General features: G+C 64.3%; 2 protein-coding genes across 3 annotated transcripts; one reads left to right on the forward strand and one right to left on the reverse strand.

Moving 5' to 3' along the window:
- The first annotated feature begins 1,704 nt into the window (after positions 1 to 1,704).
- Positions 1,705 to 9,657, forward strand: TMEM259 (transmembrane protein 259). Of its 2 annotated transcripts, none has more exons than XM_067734538.1 (11): positions 1,705 to 2,094; positions 5,993 to 6,268; positions 6,780 to 6,879; positions 6,992 to 7,102; positions 7,389 to 7,511; positions 7,591 to 7,691; positions 7,773 to 7,830; positions 7,921 to 8,004; positions 8,094 to 8,226; positions 8,299 to 8,398; positions 8,513 to 9,657. In XM_067734538.1, exons 1-11 carry the CDS (start codon positions 1,870 to 1,872, stop codon positions 9,056 to 9,058), a joined length of 1,857 nt encoding a protein of 618 aa, XP_067590639.1. In that variant the 5' UTR covers positions 1,705 to 1,869; the 3' UTR covers positions 9,059 to 9,657. The 2 variants fall into 2 exon arrangements, with proteins under 2 accessions (XP_067590639.1, XP_067590640.1); XM_067734539.1 differs by lacking the exon at positions 1,705 to 2,094 and adding an exon at positions 3,708 to 4,022.
- On the reverse strand, positions 8,843 to 18,452 carry GRIN3B (glutamate ionotropic receptor NMDA type subunit 3B). Its single transcript, XM_067734575.1, is given in 11 exon segments — positions 8,843 to 9,985; positions 9,988 to 10,163; positions 10,315 to 10,373; positions 10,471 to 10,635; positions 10,966 to 11,114; positions 11,217 to 11,330; positions 11,404 to 11,551; positions 14,535 to 15,424; positions 15,427 to 15,563; positions 15,826 to 16,418; positions 18,033 to 18,452. Coding segments are annotated over 11 exon segments (3,099 nt in total). The 3' UTR covers positions 8,843 to 9,737.
- Positions 18,453 to 20,095: the final 1,643 nt, after the last annotated feature.

Below are 20,095 nucleotides of genomic sequence, written 5' to 3' on the forward strand. Positions count from 1 at the left end.
TTCATTAAAAAAAATAATTTGCATCGATTGAATGCCTACCGTATGCCAGGCCCTGTGCAGAGCACTCCCTGTGAAACAGGAAGAGAATGATTTTAGCCTCCTGGTTGTGGTAGACCCGTCCACCTCCAGGGAGTGGGGCTCCCAGGATTATGAAAGCCGGCAGGTAGGTCTGGAAGGTTCTCTCAGGCTCCAGGTCATAGCTGAAAAGTCTCCTCCCTCCCTGACCACCCAGTGCAATTCAGAATAGGACCCCCCCCCCAGGAAACAACACCCCCACCCCAATGCTCTGGGCTTTCTCAGAGGCCCTGACTGTGCCCTTCAGTGGGATTGTCACCATCGGGAACCAGACCAGATATCCACTTGGCGGTCTGCCTGTCTCCTGTTGGTCCCTGAGCTCTGCTAGGGCAGGAACCGGTACTGCATTGGCCGCCGCTGTGTCCCTAACACCCAGTGCAGGCCCTGGGACACGAACGTGTCCTTCCCCAGGGTCAGGCATCCTCTCCCAGGCCCCTCGCCTCCGGCTCCTCCTGCCCTTCCACACTTCCTGCCGCAGCCCACCCCGCCTTGCTTTGGAGCAGGAGGTGGAAGCACCTGGCATACCGTAGGTACTCAATGAATGTTAGGTCCTATTACTACCATGGCTGCTGGGAGGCGCCGAGACGTTTCAAAGATGAGTGAGCGTGTATGTGGTCCAGACGAGGGACCCCAGGCCTGGGACACCGTAGGCGGGCACCCCGTGGCAGCCAAGAGGAAGGCAGGGCCAGGTACGGACCTTTCGTGACCCCACTTTAGCTGGAGGAGACCTGTCCACTCCGTCATCCCCGAATGGCCGGGACAGGGGCCTGGCGGCCAGGGAGCAGGAGAGAGATGGGGAGGTGACCCACCTGAGCGGCCCGGTTCTCAGAAGGAAGAGCTAAAGTCACTAGGGCAGGGGTCCCCAACCCCTGGGCCGCGGACCGGTAGCAGTCCGCGGCCTGTTAGGAACCGGGCCGCACAGCAAGAGGTGAGCAGCTGGCCAGCGAGCGAAGCTTCATCTGCCACCCCCCTTCGCTCGCATTACCGCCTGAACAATCCTACCCCCGCTCCGTGGAAAAATTGTTTTCCACGTGCCGGAAAGGTCGGGGAATCGCAGCTGGGAGGTGGAAGAACAAAGAAAACGACCTTGTTTAACCTGTTTTGCTTGCGGCCAGGCGCTCAGGTAAACGCCCCAACCCACCCCAAGAGCGGAGAAAGAAGGAAGTTATATTGCTTTTTACCGTTCGGCGGAAGATGGGGATAAAACTGCAACCTTTAAGAACACCCAGTACGCGCTCTGGCTGGGTGGGAAAGGAAGGTTCCCGAAAAACTCAAACCAAATTTTTTTCGCGAGACTATTTAAAGGCCGGAAATTAAATCACTTTTCAGCTAGAACATCCTAACGTAATCTTATCTTCGGCACAGTTTTCCAGAGCGCCAAGTAAAAAACATCTCCAGCAGTCGTATTTCCTTTCAGTTTACTTTAACACCTCTAAATTCCTCAGAGATTTACTAATTTTACCGCCCGCCTTCTTGCAGCCGCGGAGGCTTGTGGGGGCGATAGGCAAAACACCCGGACCAGACGCAGCCCCGCCCCTCGCCGCTCCCTACCCGGGAGCCAGACCACAGGGCGGGGCCGCCGCGGGCCGCCCGACCGCATCCCAGCGTTCCCCGCGGGCGCAGGGAGGCCGCTCTTGCCGGCGCGGCTACTCGCTGGCGTCAGCTGGGGCGCGGAGGCGGAAGATGGCGGCGGCGCTCGGGCGGCCGTAAGGAGCGAGGCGGTGGCGAGGACGGCCGATGGCGGCGGGGAGGTGTCCTCGGGGACCCGCGGGCCGTTAAGGCGCGACGGTGGGCATGTCGGAGCTCGCGGCGCCCGGGGCCCCGGGGCCCGGGCCCAACGGCGGCGGCGGCGGCCCAGCCCCCCCGCGTGGGCCTCGCACCCCCAACCTCAACCCCAATCCTCTCATCAACGTGCGCGACCGGCTCTTCCATGCGCTTTTCTTCAAGATGGCTGTCACCTACTCGCGCCTCTTCCCGCCCGCCTTCCGTCGTCTCTTCGAGTTCTTCGTGTTGCTCAAGGTGACCGGGGCCCCGAATCTTGACCCTGGCGGCCGGACCCTTTCCCCCAGGTCTGCGACTTCTGACCCCGCCCGGGGCAGCGCGCCCCTCCCACCCGGTGGCGTAGGCCCGGCCCTACCCGTTGGGACCCTTTCCTTAGGCCTGCCGCCCCCGGCCCCCTACCCAGAAACTCCCACCCGGGAAGGCCCGGGTCTCCCCCGGTTAGTGGCCCCTGATCCCGACTCCAGAAACTCACTCCCAGCCCCCTCCAGGCCGCACCCCACCCCTCGCCTCGCCCTTCCCAGCGTCCCCCACCTCCGGAGGCCGGAGCCCAGCCCCGTGACCCCCGGCCCTGCCGCCTGGGATCCTCAGTCCGGGATGACCGCCTCCCCACTCTCCGAGCCTGGCCTGGCCCCGAACCCCAGACTCGAGGGATTCCGGGCCTCACCGCCACTGCCCCCTCCCAGAACACACCCCCGGACCGCCCACCTGCACCTCTTCCCTCTCCCCCTTTTTCTTGGGGCTCTTCTCCTCGGGCCCTTCTGCTTGCCTCCACTCGGATTCTCCCCGCTCTGAACCCCGGGGGGGAAGGTGACCTAGCTGAGGTCACGCCGTGGGGCTTAGTGGCAAAGTCCAGCCAGTGGTGCTGCAGGTGGCTCTGTGAGGGGCCTCCCGTGGACCCGCCCCTTGTCCTCGCTCGGGTGGCAGAGCTCTCGGCTGTTCAGCGGTGCCGGGAGGGCCGGCACAGATCCCTCCAAGGAGGGGTCTTAACTCAGAGAGGGAGCTCGCTGGGTGCCGAGCCCGGCTGCCTGGAGGGTCTGAGGAAGTGGAGAAATGGCTGTTTTGTTTCGTGTCCCGTCCTGGAGTGGCCCCCGGGGCGGGGGCCGGGGCCAGGGGTGCTGATGTCCGAGGAAGCTCGGATTCCTCGTCTGCAGGAAGGGGGCTGGAGCTGGCGGGCAAGGCGCGTGGGGTGCCGGCTGGGCCAGCTTGGTCGGGAGCCGGCAGCTCTTTGGCGTTGGGTGGCAGCGGTGCGAGCCGTCCCGCAGACCTGGTGCGGGTCCCAGCCTGAAACCCCTGGTCCCGGAGCGGCAGGCGTCCCCTGCGGGGGCGTGGGGGTGGGGCTCCGGAGGATTCCTGAGTCGGCCTTCCTTTACCCCAATCCTGGAACCCATGGGCGGCTTGGGGCGTAGGCAGAAGGCCATGTGAGGCCGTGATTGGCTTGGGGAACAAAGCACTGTTCCTCCCGACACGCTCAGAAGGAGCCCGTGTCACTCGAGGGGGTGCCCTGTGTGAGGTGGGGCCCCCCGTGGAGCTGAGCTTTCCCTGAGAGCCCGGCCTCAGTGGCTTTGTCTCGCCAATTCCTGCCCGAGGAGCAGGCCAGGGGTTGGGCTGGCCAAGCAGATGGGCTGCACATCCAGGCCGCGTCCCTGGTGTGTGGGGCCTGGTGAGCGGGCTGCCCTCAGCCCCCTGCACCTCCTCTCTCCTTGGGGCTGCGACCAGGAGGCCCTTCATTCCCCGAGAGCCTGCCTGACCCCTGGCGCCTTTGGTTCCCCTCGTGTGCAAAGGGAGGGCTCGGCTGGCTGATCTCTGAGGCCGCCTCAAGCTCCAGAAAGCTCTGCTCCTTTGCCTCTCAGCCGCCCCGCTTCTGGGCTCTTGCTACAGAGATCAAGTTCCCCTCCCAGCCCCGCTCCCCAGCCTCTTCCTGTGGCACCTGTTCCTCTCTGCTCACTGCTGGCGGGAGCCGCCCTTGCCATCCTCTTTGCCGCCTCGTGCCAGTCTCTGGGCCCAGCGATGAGTAGGGTGACCAGGAGGAAGGGGGAGAGACGGCAGCCGGCAGGGCAGGGTCTGTGTCACATCAGGCAGCCTCAGGCTGCGAGGAAGGAGGTGGGTAGCAGAAGAGGCGCATGCAGAGGCCCTGGAGCTGCCGGGACGGCGCAGCCGTGTGGCTGGTGAGTTGGAGCATGGGGGTCACAGGGTGCCAGAGGTTGGGGGGCTGGAGCACCCAGGGCCTGTGAGGTGGCCAGGCCAGTTGGCAGGCAGAGGGCAGGAAAGGCCCTGGACAAGACTCCTGAAATCCTGAGAGCGAGGTGGGCGGGGCTGCTGAGTACACCCTGCTTTCCCCGCGTGGGTAGGGCTGCCCTGTGTGTCTGATGATAGGTTGTAGGGGGAGGGAAGCCTGGGCAGACAGCTTGTTCCATGGTGGGGAAACAAGTCCAGATCTGGGGCAAGCCTTGTCAAGGGGTGAGAGAGTCTTGGCCTACCTCTGGGGACCCACACACTCAGTCAAGGGTGATGGACCCCACCTGGGGTTTCAGGACCCGGATAAGGACAGTGATGGGGCAGACACCAGTGAGGGGTGCTGGAGGGGGCGCCAGGGTGACAGTGGGGTCATGGGGGCCGCTCAGCGAGGTCATGGTGCCACCAGCCCCCCGTCCGTTCAAGTGCCCCTGCTCTCGGGGCCCAGCTGGCCCTGCCTGGCGTGTGTTCCAGGTTGAACTCCTGGCTCCACCCCTCCTGGCCGCGTGGTCTCTGTGCCTTGGTTTCCTCATCTGCAAACTGGGGGTGATGGCAGGCACGTGTGTCTCCGGGGGAAGTGCTCGGGCAGCCCCTGGCATCGGGCCATCCTGCGTGTCAGCACTTTTTGTGGTATCTCATCACGTTGTACAGCGTCGTCCTTATGGCCCAGAGCAGACAGTGTCCCAGACACGGCTCTGCTGGACATCTGGGCCCAGAGAGCACGACTGGCGCTGTGGGTCAGCTCTCTGACCTCACCCTGCTGTGCTGTGGGTCCCACACTGTCAGGATTCCCGTCGCCAGCTCCCAGGTCCCCAGACACAACGTTGGGGAGAGGTGCTGGGGGTCCCGAGTGACGCTTGGCCTGTGGCCACGTCTCAGGGCCCTGGTGCAGGCTGGCCTGTGGGAGGCTCTGCAGACGTGGGGGCCTCAGCTGGACTTCCCCACTGCCTCCCCAGCCCCTCCTCCCCAGGCAGGGTCCCAGCTCTGTTCTCAGCTCAGCATCTGTCTGCCGTGACCTGAACCCCAGGGGCTTGGGATGTGTAGTCTGTCTCTGCTTAAATCAGCAGTGCTCTGATTACCGCCCCGTCAGGACAGGAGTGGGTGCTCTGCTGACCCAGCCCGTGTCCAGTCTGCAGGGCAGGCTCCAGAGAGGAAGCCGGGAGTTCCACGGCCAGCGCTGGCACCACCCTGTGGTGCTCCTGGCAGGGCATGGAGAGGACGAGGTGCTGGCGGCCCTGCCGGTGGCCGCGTGGCCACCGGAAGTTCACCACACCCCTGAGCATCATTGTTGACAGGACAAGGAGCGTCTTCGTACTCTGGTCCCCCACGATCATTTGTACCACACAGGGAACTCACCCCGGGAGCGATGCCCTTGACACGGCGTCCAGGCCGAAGGGTGACACTTGGCCAACCGGGACCCCATGAGAAACACAGCGGTCAGATGGGGGCTCCTGGAGCAGGGGGTTGGGGTGACGTCAAGCAGGGCCTCTCCTCAGCACTGTGGACATCGGGGCTGGGACGTTCTCTGTAGGGGGCCATCCTGGGCGCTGTGGGGTGTGGAGCAGCCTCCCCGGCCCTGCCTACTCGATGCCGGGACCCCCCCAGTCACAATCACCACAGACGTCCCAAGATGTGGCCCTGTGTCAGGATCCCCCCAGTGAACAGTTAGGGCTGTCCCGTCTCACTCGGGGGACAGAGCGAGCCCTGCCATGGGGCCGTTGGCATGGCCAAGCGGGTCGGCTGTGTTCAGCGGCTCAGGCTGGCCCGGGAGAGGTGCAGAGGGCGCCCGGCCGGCGAGGGAGGCCATTTTTAGCCAGTGAGGTCGGGAGTTTTCTCCTGGGGCAGCTGGGTGATGGCACCACGTGCTCTGCTTGGGCCCGTGCTGACCGCCCCCCGCCCCCAGGCCCTGTTCGTGCTCTTCGTCCTGGCCTACATCCACATCGTCTTCTCCCGCTCGCCCATCAACTGCCTGGAGCACGTGCGGGACGAGTGGCCGAGAGAGGGCGTCCTGCGCGTGGAGGTGCAGCACAACTCGAGCCGCGCGCCCGTCCTCCTGCAGTTCTGCAGTGGTGGCGGCAGCTTCCCTGGGCTGGCTGTGGGGCCGGGAGGCCTGGAGCTGGGGGGTGAGGACGACGAGGAGGAGCTGACCGTGGAGGTGTTTGGGAACAGCTCCGTCAAGGTGAGCTGGCTGGAAGCGGTCCTGATCTTCAGGGCCACAGGCCTCCCTGTCTGCTGCTGCTCCCGCTCCCGTGGCCTCGCGGCCAACTGGGACCCCGGGCTGCTTCCCAGCTGTCAGGTGAAAGGGATTGGCCCAGTTCCGGGGGTGCCAAGGGCAGATACAGCCGGGAAGAAGGCTCTGGGCATCCTGGTGATGCAGCGCCCCGTCAGCAGAGGAATGCCAGTGGACACGGGCCCACAGCCCGCAGGGAGGGCTGTGCTTGGGCAGCCAGAGGCCAGGAACTTGCGAGCCAGGGATCCGTGTGGGTAGGGTATTGGTGCAGACCTCAGCAGGGGGCCTCATCCCTCCCACACCCTCACCCAGAGACAGGCTCTCAGGGAGCTCAGTGTTGGGGGTCAGGGTTTTGATGGGACAGGGGCGCATCTGCTTCCAGTCAGTCAATGAGGGAGAGGCCTCCAGGCCCGGCCCTTTGGCACCATGGGCCTGCTGACTCCTGCCTCCCTCTCTGCAGTTTGAACTGGACATCGAGCCCAAGGTGTTCAAGCCACCAGGTGGCCCCGAGGCCCTAAACGACAGCCAGGAGTTCCCCTTCCCTGAGACGCCCACAAAAGGTACTCACTGCTCACTGGAGCTAAAGGCCAGTGCCCCCGGTGGGCTGCGGTCACCCCGCCCCTCCCAGGGGAGAGAGGCTCCGCGGGCTGACCAGGCCTGTCCCACCCACAGCGTGGCCGCAGGACGAGTACATCGTGGAGTACTCGCTGGAGTACGGCTTCTTGCGGTTGTCGCAAGCCACGCGGCAGCGGCTTAGCATCCCAGTCATGGTGGTCACCCTGGGTGAGTGTCACCTGCAGAGTGAGGTTCTGGGGGAGGGGTGACCCAGAAGCACTCGCTTCCGGGGCCTGGGGGGCCCGCCCGTGCTCTCCAGCTGAGGGAAGCTTCCCAGGCTTCATCCCTTGACTGTTCCTCTGGGGCTGTCACGCACATCACTGCTCGGGTCGGGGGTGGGCGGGGGCTCCTCCACTCCAACAAATGGAGATCTGGCCTTCCCCGGGCCTCCACCACGACTGGGGCTGGCGGGGGCCTGGCCAGGTGCACACCCCTGTCACGGTCCTGCCCACAGACCCCACGCGGGACCAGTGCTTCGGGGACCGCTTCAGCCGCCTGCTGCTGGCTGAGTTCCTGGGCTACGACGACATCCTCATGTCCAGTGTGAAAGGCCTGGCGGAAAACGAGGAGAACAAGGGTGCGGGGCCCAGCCGGGTGAGCGGGGCCGGGGCGGGGCCGGGGTGGTCTGGGGCGCAGGCTCACTGCCTCCCGCACAGGCTTCCTGCGGAACGTGGTGTCCGGGGAGCACTACCGCTTCGTGAGCATGTGGATGGCCCGCACATCCTACCTGGCCGCCTTCGTCATCATGGTCATCTTCGTGAGTGCCGCGGGCGGGGCGGGGGGCCAGAGGGCAGGGGGCGAGGCAGCGGCCCCAGGCCTCACGCTGCACTGCTTGCAGACCTTGAGCGTGTCCATGCTGCTGCGCTACTCCCACCACCAGATCTTCGTCTTCATTGGTGAGTTTCCCCGCTGGCCATCTCCCCCGCCCACCCCCCCCCCACCGGGTGCCTCACCCGGTCTGCCCGCCCGCCACCCTCTGCCCGCAGTGGACCTGCTGCAGATGCTGGAGATGAACATGGCCATCGCGTTCCCTGCAGCACCCCTGCTGACCGTCATCCTGGCCCTCGTGGGTGAGGACCCTGTGCTCCCACGCCCTGCCCCCTGCCCTGGCCATCACCTGCCCGTCCCCCTCAACCAGCATTCTCCCATCTCCCCACAGGAATGGAGGCCATCATGTCTGAGTTCTTCAACGACACCACCACGGCCTTCTACATCATTCTCATCGTGTGGCTGGCCGACCAGTATGACGCCATCTGCTGCCACACCAACACCAGCAAGCGGCACTGGCTTCGGTGGGCACCGGGGTCTGTGTGGTCCAGGGTGGGGGCAGCCGGATGGGCAGCGCCTCACTGTCCCCCTCGCAGGTTCTTCTACCTGTACCACTTCGCCTTCTACGCCTACCACTACCGCTTCAACGGGCAGTACAGCAGCCTGGCTCTCGTCACTTCCTGGCTCTTCATCCAGGTGAGGTGGGCTGCCCTTGGGACTGGTGACCCCGGCGTCCATCCAGCCTGTCGGGGGTTCTGCGGAGGCTGCGTTCTGGCTTGGGCCTCGCCTGACCCAGTGCCTGCCCCCCAGCATTCCATGATCTACTTCTTCCACCACTACGAGCTGCCCGCCATTCTGCAGCAGATCCGCGTCCAGGAGATGCTGCTGCAGACGCCCCCGCTGGGCCCTGGCAGCCCCACGGCCCTGCCAGACGACCTGAACAACAACGGAGGCACCCCGGCTGCCACGCCCGACTCTACCAGCCAGCCCCCTGCCCTGGGCCCTGGCTTGCAGGGTGGTGGCAGAGGCCCTGGGCCCATGGCTGAGGCACCCAGCTCCCTGGTGGCCGCGGCGGCCTCGGTAGCCGCAGCAGCCAGTGGTGACCTGGGCTGGATGGCAGAGACGGCTGCCATCATCACAGACGCCTCCTTCTTATCTGGCCTGAGCGCCTCTCTCCTGGACCGGCGGCCGGCCAGCCCCCTCAGCCCCAGTGGGGCGCTCCCTCGGGCCCCCCAGGACAGTGCCCCCACAAGCGACTCCCCAGGGTCTGACACAGCCCCGCAGACCGCTGGGGTGAGTGGGCCCAGCCTTGCGTCCATGGCTCCAGTGGATGCGCCCTCAGAGGTCGGCTCCTGAGCCGTGGGCAGCTCACCGCCTCTGTCCCTGGCCATCCAGGCCAGCTGGGTGTGACCTGGCTGGAGCCCTCCGGGGTCAGGGAGGCTGTCCCCAATGGCTCTGGGACTGCTCAGCCTGCCTTAGGCGGTATTGGAGTCCATCAGGTTTGCTTGGAGGCGGGCTTCTCTCCCCCAGGGCATGGGGCCTGCCTGCAGCCTGTCCCTGTCTATGGTGGGCCCACTCGGCCGGCTGATGAGCCAGGGTGGGAGAAGGGATGGGGGCTCCATGGAAGGTTCTGCAATGGGTTGGTGAAAGGTCCGGAGTGAGCTGTCCCAGGGCAAAACGGGCAAGCCTCTGAGCAAGGTGAAACGAGTGGGGCCGGCTCAGCTGGTGCTCCCTCGTGTGCAGTGCCTTTCCACCGCCAGCCCACACGCCCAGGCTGGGGCCCCGGACGCGGCCACGGGGGGCGCCGGGGTCCTGCCCTGCTCGGGGTGAAGACACGGCCGGTGGCCCAACCCAAGTTACACCGTGAGGAATGGAGCAGAGGGCTCATTCCACTCTATTTAATTGCAGTGTACAAAATGGTGTTTGTATATAGAATAAACTGTTGACAGCGTCCAGCCAGCGTTTGTGTGTGCGGAGAGGCCAGGCGAGGCCCCTCGGAGCCCCCGCTGCAGGTGGAGGAGGGCCTGGTCCCGCGTCACTGGGCGGCCACGGGTGCTTCCTCGGAGGCCTGGAGCCGGCTGCGCGGCCCGTGGCGGGCGCCATCCCCGAGCTGGGCGAGGAGCTGCCCACGCCGCACCAGCGCCTGGCGGAGCCTCTCGCGTGCGCCTGCGATGCGCTGCTCCAGCTGTTCTAGCTCCTCGGGGCGTGGGGCGCCCAAGAACAGCTCGGCGGGCGGGCGGCCGTTGGAGCAGAGCCAGACAGGGACCCCGGGCGGCCTATCCCCGCATCCCCATCCGCGTCTGGGGCATCCTGAACGGGAGTGGTGGCAGCGGTGGCGGCCACGGCCGGCTCCAGTAGGAAGTGCGCGCGACACTCCCTCACCGAGGCCTGGCGCACCCATGTCCAGCCCCCCAGGCCGGCGGGGGCGGCCAGAGTGCCCTGCTGCGGCTCCTCGAGACCCCTGGGGACGGATGGGGCTGGGCAGCCGCATCCTACCCACAGTCCCACTCTGCCCTTTGGGACTGGTGACCCTGGGGTCCATCCAGCCTGTCGGGGCTGGAGGGCAGGGATGGGAGTTGCTGGGGTGGAGAGCGGCCCCCAGGGCCCCTTACCTCGGCTCCGGCTCCTCCTGCCTGTCGGGCGGCTCCGTGTTGAGGGCGCGATGGATTCTCTAGGAGCCAAGACAGAAGTCGCGTCGGGGTCGGGTCAGCAGCAGGCCATCCTGCACGCCCTCCCCCTCCCTCCACCCCGCAGCCCCCGCTCCTCACCTGGCTCGTGTGCAGCCAGTACTGCAGCTTGTTGCCCCTTCGGATGCGCGGCAGTGCCAGGCGGTAGAAGACGTGCTCCCCCAGCGAGCTGAGCAGAGCACTGCCCAGGCCCAGGCAGAGCAGCACGAAGAGTCCTGAGAAGTGGTAGATGCCCATCTGGAGGATCTGCGGGCAGGACGCAGGCACAAAACCCCTCCTGGTCATGGCAGCCCCTTGGGGAGCCCTGGCCTTGGACGGGGGTGGGGGCAGAGGTGGGGCCAGGGAGGAGGGCCTGGGGCTGTGGAGCTGGATTGGAAGGCTAGGGCTCCATTTTCAGAGGTGAGGTGTCACAGAAGAAAGGCCACTGGAACTGGGGTTTTGGAGGATGAACAGGGTGCAGAAAAGCAGGCAAACACACAGTCTTGGGAACGAGCAGGGGTTGGTCACCTTGGTGAAGGACACACAGGCGCAGAGCCCCCCACGCCTACCCCTCCCTGCGTCCCGGGCCTGCCCTACCTCTGTAACGGCGAAGACCCGCTTGCCACAAGGCACCATCTTGTACCACTTGTGCAGGAGGTCGATGAAGCCGGAGGACTTGTAGCGGCTGATGAACTCGGACAGGTTGGAGGTGAGTGGCGAATTCCGGGGGAGTCCGATGCCATAGCCTGGGGGAGGCCGGGCCTTGGGTTGGGACCGGACTGGACGCAGACCCACAGGAGCTGTGCCCGCCTGGAGCCCGCAGGTCACTGGTCCCGGGGGCCGCTCACCCTTGATGGCGAAAGGCTTGCCCACGGTCAGCAGTCTGCAGTCCGCGTCGATGGACACCTCGTAGTCCAGGAGCGACTTGTCCATGATGAAGGCGTTGAGCTTGGGGGGGGTCGCTTCTGCCCGGGAGGGGGACGGGGACGGGGTGAGCATCCCCGCCCGCCTGGCCCCGCCCCGCGCGCCCCCCTCACGTCAGCATGGCGACGCCGTGGGGCGCGGTGGGCGCACTGTGGCGCCGCACGTGTGCGTACATCTCCGGGAAGCTCTTCTTGACGTAGGCCTCGGCGCTGCTTTCCCACACGGTTCCGAAGCGGAAGCCCTGGGACGGGTGGTGCAGCTGCGGGCCAGCGCCCGGTCAGCGCCTGTGGGGGTCCCTTGATCCCAGCCCGGCTCTCCCCCACCCCCGTTCCGTCCGCCAGCCTGGAGCACCCAGGCCCAGGGCTCCCAACCAGCTGACGTGGGCCACGTCATCTCTGGGGAGCCATCCTGGGCTCCGTGGGGTGTGGAACAGCATCCCTGGCCCCAACCCCTAGATGCCAGGAGCCCCCTGCCCTAGTCTGACAACCACAGATGTGCCAGGACATGGCCCAGTGTCCCCTGGGGGCAGGACCGCCCAGTTGAAAATGTTCTAAAACCCGCACGTCCATCTCCAGGCCCTTAACTCCACACTTCCGCCTCCGCACCCGCTGCGTCTCTCCTTAGGGTCCCCTGGGAACCCCAAGCTCGCCACGTCCAAGACCCACTCTCGAGCCACCCCACACCTTCCCACCGCAGTCGCTCTCCCTCCTCTGCCCGCCTCTGCATCTCTCATCTCCACGTCCCGTCCACCTGCAGATCCTGTGGGCGCTGCCCTCCGGACACCCTGGACCTGCCCGGTGCTCGCCCCTCCGCAGCCCCCACCCAAGGCCCCCATCCCCCATTCCTCCTGCACCAGCGCTGCCCCCTCAGCCCCGGGCTCTCCGGCCCGCCCACTGTTTGTGCAACCTCCCTAAAGCAAAGCATGAGTGGCTGCTGAGGCCACCTGACCAGGGCCTCCTTGTCGGGGCTACAGCACTTCCGAGAAGCCAGACCTGAGGCAGGCAGGGCCATCTAGAACTTTCTGGGGAAGGAAATGCTTTACACCTGTGCTGTTCTTAAGTGGCTGTTGAGTGCTTTCAATTAAATCAATTTAAATAGTAGCCACGGGACTTCCCTGGTGGTGCATTGGTTAAGAATCCACCTGCCAATGCGGGGGACCCGGGTTCTATCCCACATGCCGGGGAGCAACTAAGCCCGTGCACCACAACTACTGAGCCCGCGCGCCTAGAGCCTATGTTCCGCAACAAGAGAAGCCACCGCAATGAGAAGCCTGCACACCGCAACTAGAGAAAGCCTGCACGCAGAAACAAAGACACAATACAGCCAAAAAAAAAAAAAATTATTTTAAAAAAGTAGCCACGTGTGGAGAGTGGCTGGCCCACGGGACAGCAAGCATCTAGGTCTCATTACTGGTTTAACAGAGGACACTGGGGTGGGGGAGAAGCAGGGGACGAGAGCAGCTAGATCCAAACACTGGGAGATGCTGCAGGAGAAAAAACAACTTCTCCAACAAACAAATCGCTAGTGAACAAAAAGATGGAGTGTCCAGATGGCCCCATGGGGCCTTCCCGGGACAGACCCCCACCTGGTCCTCTGCCTGCCTCTTGTCTGTAGAAAAACTTTAGTCTCCTAGGCCTTCCCCGAGTTCCAAAGAATAAATTTAATCAGAGAAGTGAGAAAATGCTGAAACAAAGGAAAACAGTCAAACAAGACAAAATAATAATAATAGTTTAGCCATTAAAGTCAAGGAATTTTCATTCCTTCTCAAGGGCTGTAGATAATATTCTGAGCCAGTGAACTTCCCTGGCGGTCCAGTGGGTAAGGCTCAGCGCTTCCACTGCAGGGGGCATGGGTTCAATCCCTGGTCGGGGAACTGAGATCCCACATGCCATGCGGCGTGGGGGAAAAAAAAAAATTGAGCCAGATCCTTTGAGCTCTTTTGCAGACACTGAAACCCCCACCAGGTGGAAGAAGTTAACTGCATGCTGCCCACAAGCATGTAGACCCCAGACTGATTGGAGCCAGAAGGTTGATGATGTTGACTCCCAATTACTTCACCACCAACCCATCAGAACATCCAGGAGCTAATCACACACACCCCAACCCCCCTCCCTCACCCGCTCTTTAAAAACCTGTCCCCAATACTTAAATAAAAATTAAAAAACAAACAAACAAAAATAAACCTTTCCCTGAAAGCCATCCAGGGGTTCAGGTCTTAAGCACTAGCTGTGCAGACTCCTTGCTTTATCTGCAGTAAACACTGCGCTTTCCTTCACCAGGACCCTGTGTCAGTAGATTGGCTTTACTGACTGCAGGTGAGTGGACCCAAGTTTGGGCCTGGTAACAAGGAGGTTTCTACCTTCCTCGGGGTCTGTACATTTTGGATCCAGATTCAAACAAACCGTGGAGGGAAAAAAAAAAAAAGACAACTGAGAAAAATGGCTGCCTGATGTTTAAGTTCCCAGAATACTCATGACGAAATGATAGGAGGCCTGGGATTTCCCTCATGGTAACCCAGCGGCTATGGCTGGTGCATGGACGAAACTGGTCAGGAGTTGACTTTGGAGCCGAGCAATGGGTTCATTCATCGTGGGCCTTGCTCCCTACTCCAGAATATTAAAATCTTTTCATTAAAAGAGAAAAATATGTAGGCTGGGGCATGCCCTGCTCTGCCCACAGCCCTCCAGGACTCCTGGTGAAAGTTCTGTCTAAATGGAGCTTCTGTGGAGGCCCAGGTCCTCCCACATGTGCAGGCCCTGCATGACCTGCCCCATCCCCCTCCCTGCTCTCGCCTCCCCCCTCTCTCCCCTCTCCCCTTCACTCACTCTGCTCCAGACACACACAGGCCTCCTTGCTGTTCCTCCAACCTGCCAAGCACAATCCTGTCCCAGGGCCTTTGCACAGGCTGCCTCCTCTGCTTACCATATTCCTCCCTGATATCTACATAAAAGTCCCTCACCTATCACCTCTCCCAGAGGAATTCCTGACCCCCATTTGAGAAATCATCCCTCCCTAGTGCTCCCTATGTCCCCACCCTAATTTTCCTCCCTGGAACTTTATCACCAATTCACACACCATCTACTTTGTTTCTCTGTCTTGATTCTCACCAGCAGCCTCGCCTGTTTTGTCCCAGCTGGGTTCAACATGAGTTTGTGGGAGCAGATGGCCGCCCTCTACTGGGTGGGGACTGGGGGCGGGGGTGACCTCCGGGCTCTGACCCCTGAAACCCCATGGCCACGCACCTTAGGGTCGTGGATCCCCGAGAGCTCCTCAAACGTCTTGTCCCCGACCGTGACGGCGGCCAGGTTGGCCGTGTAGCTGGACAGCACGAGCAGGCAGAAGATGGCCCATAGGTTCATGAGGAGGCGGCCCGTGGGGCACTTGGGTGTCTTACTGGACACTGTGCGTCCAAAGAGGATGGCGTAGCAGAGGTTGAGGGCAGAGGAGTAGTAGAACACGGTGCCCCGGTTGCGGCCGCGGGGCGTGAGGCCGAAGGGGCTGCGCCACTCGTAGAGGGTGAGGAAGAGCGCAGTCAGCTGCAGCATGGTGAAGACGCCCAGCCACATGGACCAGTGCAGCGGCCACGTGAAGGCGCCGATGGGCGACGCCGTGTCCCGCGCGCGCACCATGATGCCCAGGCTGGTGGAGAAGAAGGGGCTGGTGAAGTCCACCACCTGCGAGCGGGCTGAGTTGATGCTGAAGCTGGTGACAGCCATGTGCGCCCGGCCGGCCAGCAGGTCGCCCACCAGGCCGGTCCAGCGGCCGTCGCGCAGCGCACCGTACTTGCCGTCGCCCACGATGTACAGCTCGAAGTCGAAGGGCGCGTCCTCCGCCAGGCGCTCCAGCAGGTCGATGCAGTAGCCGTAGCAGCACCTGCGCAGTGCGTGGGGCGCCGAGCCGTCGGCCAGCGCGGCGAAGTGCGCGTCCAGGGCGGCCGAGTCGTTGGTGCCGGGGGCCAGGCACAGCTGCCCCGCCGGGCACCGACCGTCCTCGTCCGGCTCGCGGGCGAACACGAATGGGTGCTCCACCAGTGTCACCACGCGCAGCTTGGACCGCGCCCGGGCTTCCGGCGGGGGTGGGGGCCAACCGGCCGCGCCTCCTGCCTCTGACTCCAGCCGCCCGTCCTGCCACCGCCCACCGTGGCCCAGGCCGGGGCGCCCCGCGGGTCCCGGCGGAGGCTCCACACGCGGAAGCGCCGGGAGATGTGCACCTCCGAGGAGCTGGTCACCCACACCGGCCCCGTGTGGCCCCGGAAGGACGTGTCCAGGAACCTGGTGGGGGTGGGCGGCATCAGGGTGGCGGAGGGATCCCTCCGCCGAGGTGAGACCTATCGCTCCGCCTCAGACACACCGGGCCACGGGGGATGCTGCTGTACCCCCTACTCCAGACCCCCTTCCCAGCCGGGGTACCCACGCCCTGAGGGCTGGGGCGACGGCCCAGACCAAAGCCCAGTTGAGAGCCTCAGGTGGGGCCTCCCTTCACGCTTCTCACAAAGCCACACACACGGCTTCCTGCAGCAGGGTCCCCGCTCACCGTGCCAAGAGGCGACCGGAGGACTCGGGCCCTGGCAGCGGCAGGTCATTGCAGTTGATCATGGCGGGGAGGAGGGCACGCTCCGGCTGCACGCGGGCCGCACTGCCCAGCGCGCGGGCCACTAGTTCCACCGCGTCGTGGATGGCGGCTTCCAGCGGGGGCCGAGCGACCTCGCCCAACGCCAGCAGCCCAGGCGGCAGGCCTTCGGTGGGGAGTGCCTTGGCGGGCAGCGGCGTGCCCAGCAGCCAGCGGGGCCCGGGGGGTGCGGCCTGCAGCACCTGCCGGGCGCCGGCCTCGTTGCAACCCAGGAGTACGGCCACGGGGACTGGGGCCGTTCCCCCCGCGGGCACCCCCAGTGGGGCCAGGCGGGTCCGCAGCCCTGCATCGCTCGGGTCCGGCCTGCTCAGGTCCAGCACGAGCTTCGGAGCCCGGCCCGCCCAGCTTGTCCACAGGGCCACAAGGCCGCCAGGGTCCCGCACGCGGCAGAGCACCAGGCCAACGTCCTCCCAGCTGTGCGCCTGCAGCACTGATACCAGCACGTCCAGCAGAGTCTCCAGGGGGCTGGCCCAGTCCAGCTGCAGGTGGAAGGGGTTCTGGCAGAGGCGTGGTCACAGTTAGGGCTGGCAAACTCAGTGTCCCACCACCCTCTTCCCACTCCATCTGTACATGTTCAATAAACGCATGACATCTTGATAACTGGACCTCGTGCTTGCTTCTTCCCAGCCCCACACCTGCTCTAACCCCTTCTGTGGCTCCCCATCGCCATCAGCACAAAGCCCGGCCCTGGCCTGAGGCTTTTTGCATTCCCCAGCTGGAATACCTTTTCCCATCTATGACAGCCAACTCCTACACATCCTTCAAAACCCAGCTCCACTACCCCACCTCTATTCAGACTTACGAGGCAAGCTAGGGACTGAGGGGCCCCCCCTCCGTGCTCAGGGACCCAGAAAGTTCTCCTGAATTTGCTTTGAGCATGGGAAGGACGAGAGAGCTTTGCCAGACACCTAATGTAGGCAGGGTGTTGTCCGTGTGGGGACAGGGTGCTGAGTGCAGGGGGAAAGGCTGGGGGCTGCTGCTCAGTCTCCCGCGGGGCGGCGGGGCAAGCCAGTAGTACCCCCCCCAAAGCCTGACAGGTCCAACTGCAGAGGGTGCAGTTCCTGGATCCGGCTGCAGAGGGCGCCACAGGCATGGATTTGGGTCCTACATCTCTCCCACCGGGAGGGGATCAAGGACAGAGGGGGTTAATGAGACCCAGGCCTCCTCTAGGGTCAGGGTCTCCCCGCCCTCAGGAGAAGGAAGGCCTGAGGGGGCTTCAAGGTGGGTTTGGAGAGAGGCAGGCCCCCTTCCAGACCCCATGTCCCAGCGTTGGGCCCCTCCCTGCTGGCCCTGGGAGGGGGTTCTTTCCCTGGGGCACAACAGGGTCCCCAGAGCTCTGCCAGTCACCCTTCTCTCCTCCTTGTCCCATTCTCTTCTTATTCGGACCCAAATTCCAGCCTGGGGGTGTAATTAAGAAAAGAGAATAAACTCCAAGGACGAGGATAGGGTGGAGGAGGATGGAGGGTTTAGGAGAGATAGGGTGGCCCTGGGGACCTGAGAAGGCCATCAAGAAGGCTGTGGGGTGTGGGTAGCCTCGGCCTCGAGGGCCTCTGGTAGGATCCTGGCAGGAGGAAAGTCCCCAGCCGCAGCCCCTGAAACTGCAGACCCTAGAGAGAGGGAGACCCGCTTCCCCATCCCAGCCCCGCGGCCCTGCTTGGTGGGAATCCGGAGGCACCCTGTGACCTGACCGGGGAAGGGGGCCGCGCTGCTGGTGGGACTCCACCGCCAAAGCCCAGGGAAGCGTCCTGTGGGATCCGCCATCTGGGGTCCAGAGGTATCCCGCGGGGTTCCCGAGCCGCGGGGTTCCGTGGCTCTAGGTCCCTGCGCCCCTGGGCTCCCGCCTCCCATTCCGGGTCCCTGATCTCCGGACACATCCGGGGTTCAGGGGTCCAGGTTCCGCTAACCCGAGGGCCGTCCCTGGGCCTCTGTCATCTGGACTCCGAGTCTCCCCGCATCCGGACTCTTGCATTTAGGGTCCAGACTCTGAGGCCCGCGCGTCCCAAGGACTCAGCTATCCGGACCCCCGGGCCCCGCGCTCCAAGAGCGTCCCAGGGTCTCTCCCGTCCCGACCCCGGGTCCCCGCACGTCCTGACCCCGGCGTCCGCGCGTACCGGGGAGCCGAGCGGAGCGCGAGCCTCCCGCCGCAGCACGCTGAGCACGGGGGTCTCGGTGGCCGCCGCCAGGAAGTGCAACTGCAGCAGCTCGGGCCGCGCCTCGGGGAAGGCTAGCACGGCCGCCACGCCCGGTGCCGCCAGCGCCTGGCATAGGCCGCGGGCCAGCGAGGCGGGGTCGCGGGAGGGGGGCGCGGCGGCCGCCAGCTCCAGGCTCAGGTTGTGCGGCAGCCGCGGCGCCAGGGCGGCCCGGGCCAGGGCGGCGCGGGCGCGGGCGGCGGGCGCGCGGGGCAGGAGGGCGCCCAGGCGCACCGAGCCCCCCAAGCGCGCCAGGACGCCGCACGGGTGCGGGTGGCCCCCGGCGGGCCCCGGCCCCAGCGCTAGCGCCAGGCCGAGCCACAGCGCCCGCACAAACTCCATCCCAAAGTTGCCGGCGGGCGCCGCGGGGCGGAGCCGCGGGTCGCACCACGGGAGGCGGGATCTCGGTCGCCCCCGCCGCTCCCTCCCCGCCCCCGCCGGGCCGGCACCTCCCTCCCTGCCCGAGCCCGCCCACCTGCGCCCGCCCTCCCCCCTCCCAGTCCCCCAGTGCCAGGCAGCCCACTAGGGACGCGTGGGTCCCACTACGCAGGGCGGGAAATTGAGGCTCAGATGGCCACAGCAGGCGGGGGTCGCGGCGGGGTGCGAAATCGAACCACTGCTCCTCCTGGCTCTGTGCCCACTCTACAGGTGAGGAAGCCGACGTTCGCAGCAGGGAGGGATTTTGCATCAAGACCGGTACCCACACTCACCCCTGGATCCCTCCCTCATCCCGGCAACGGTTCCCAATTCTCAGTCAGGGAAGCTAAGGCCCACAAGGGGTCAGTGTGCGCCCATAGTCACCCAGCTGCACCCTCCTCCTCCAGGGAGCAGTGTCTACCCAGACCAACCCGTCCACGTGCCCTACCATCGTTGGCGCCCCAGGGAAACTGAAGCAGACTTGTCTTATGGGGACCTGTGGGGAAGATCTCCTGCCCTCCAGCTGTGGACAAGCAACTTGAGCCAGAGAATTCCTCTTCACCCTTCAAGACCCAGTGCCAAATGCCCCTGCTGGAAAAACTTTCCTAGCTTGTCACCCAGAAAGATGCAGAACACCCTTGTCATCCCTGCCTACATGAACTCCACCACACGCTATCGTCTTTTTGTCCCTTTATTTGCTTTATTCAGTGGCCAGCTCTGGGAGACAGGGCCGGGTCTGGCTCGTTAACTGCTGTCTCCAGTGCTTGCACACAGCAGGCACTCTATAATTGCTTGTTGCTTTGAGCAACTGCTCAGACAAGGACGCGTGGTTACATCACTCTGCGCTGCCCTGGAACTTTCCTTAGCTCCCCGCAGCCTACCAATCCCCCAGCCTCTTCCTACATTAACTGGGCCTCCCCACGACAAATGCCATGGAGACCTTCTTGTGGCCCTGGCCTGTGGGAGGCGCTCAATAACCACCGGTCAAATAAGGGCCCAGGAGCACCCTGCATGGAATCCTCCCATCCCAGGTGGGGGACTGGAGAAAGCCAGTCTTCTCCCCAGACCCCGCAAGGCACAGGGCAGCAACTGTGCATGGAACATTCCAGCTCTAAGGAACGCGTCTACACTCAGCTGATATCTTTCACGCACAAGAAACCATCTCCTTTTGGAGCCAGTGTTAGAGACGCAGGGGACAAACTCCATTAGATGAAGAAAAATGCAAGTACCGGCCAGCAGCATGAATGGAATTTTGAGATGACTAATGAGAGCTGGGTGGCTGGCTTCCAGGTGACAAGGCTACCTCATCCAGCCACCTGGCCAGGCATCCCAGGACAGGGAGGGTCATACCAGGGAGCCCCCACCCCCACCACTGTTCTGGGTGAGGTGCCAGGTTAAGACCACCTGGGACCACCTGGGCCTCACCCCAACCTGGGGTAAGGTCCCTATGCCAGCATGAGTCCCCAGAAACGGACCCATCCTGGAGAGGGGATATCTTCTCACCCTAATGTGGCCCTCAGCAGTCAGTCAGTCAGTCAGTCGACAAACATTACTGGCTGCTAGTTCTG

This window comes from Pseudorca crassidens, chromosome 3 (genome assembly GCF_039906515.1).
Source record: "Pseudorca crassidens isolate mPseCra1 chromosome 3, mPseCra1.hap1, whole genome shotgun sequence".
In the NCBI taxonomy this organism is placed as follows: domain Eukaryota; kingdom Metazoa; phylum Chordata; class Mammalia; order Artiodactyla; family Delphinidae; genus Pseudorca; species Pseudorca crassidens.

What these genes read in the sequence shown, in the direction of transcription:
- TMEM259 (XM_067734538.1), top strand. Translation starts at nt 1,870, where the DNA reads ATGTCGGAGCTCGCGGCGCCCGGGGCCCCGGGGCCCGGGCCCAACGGC. An exon ending in CGTCATCCTGGCCCTCGTGG is followed by an intron (nt 8,005 to 8,093) that starts GTGAGGACCCTG and finishes ATCTCCCCACAG; the next exon opens with GAATGGAGGCCATCATGTCT. An exon ending in AGCAAGCGGCACTGGCTTCG is followed by an intron (nt 8,227 to 8,298) that starts GTGGGCACCGGG and finishes TCCCCCTCGCAG; the next exon opens with GTTCTTCTACCTGTACCACT.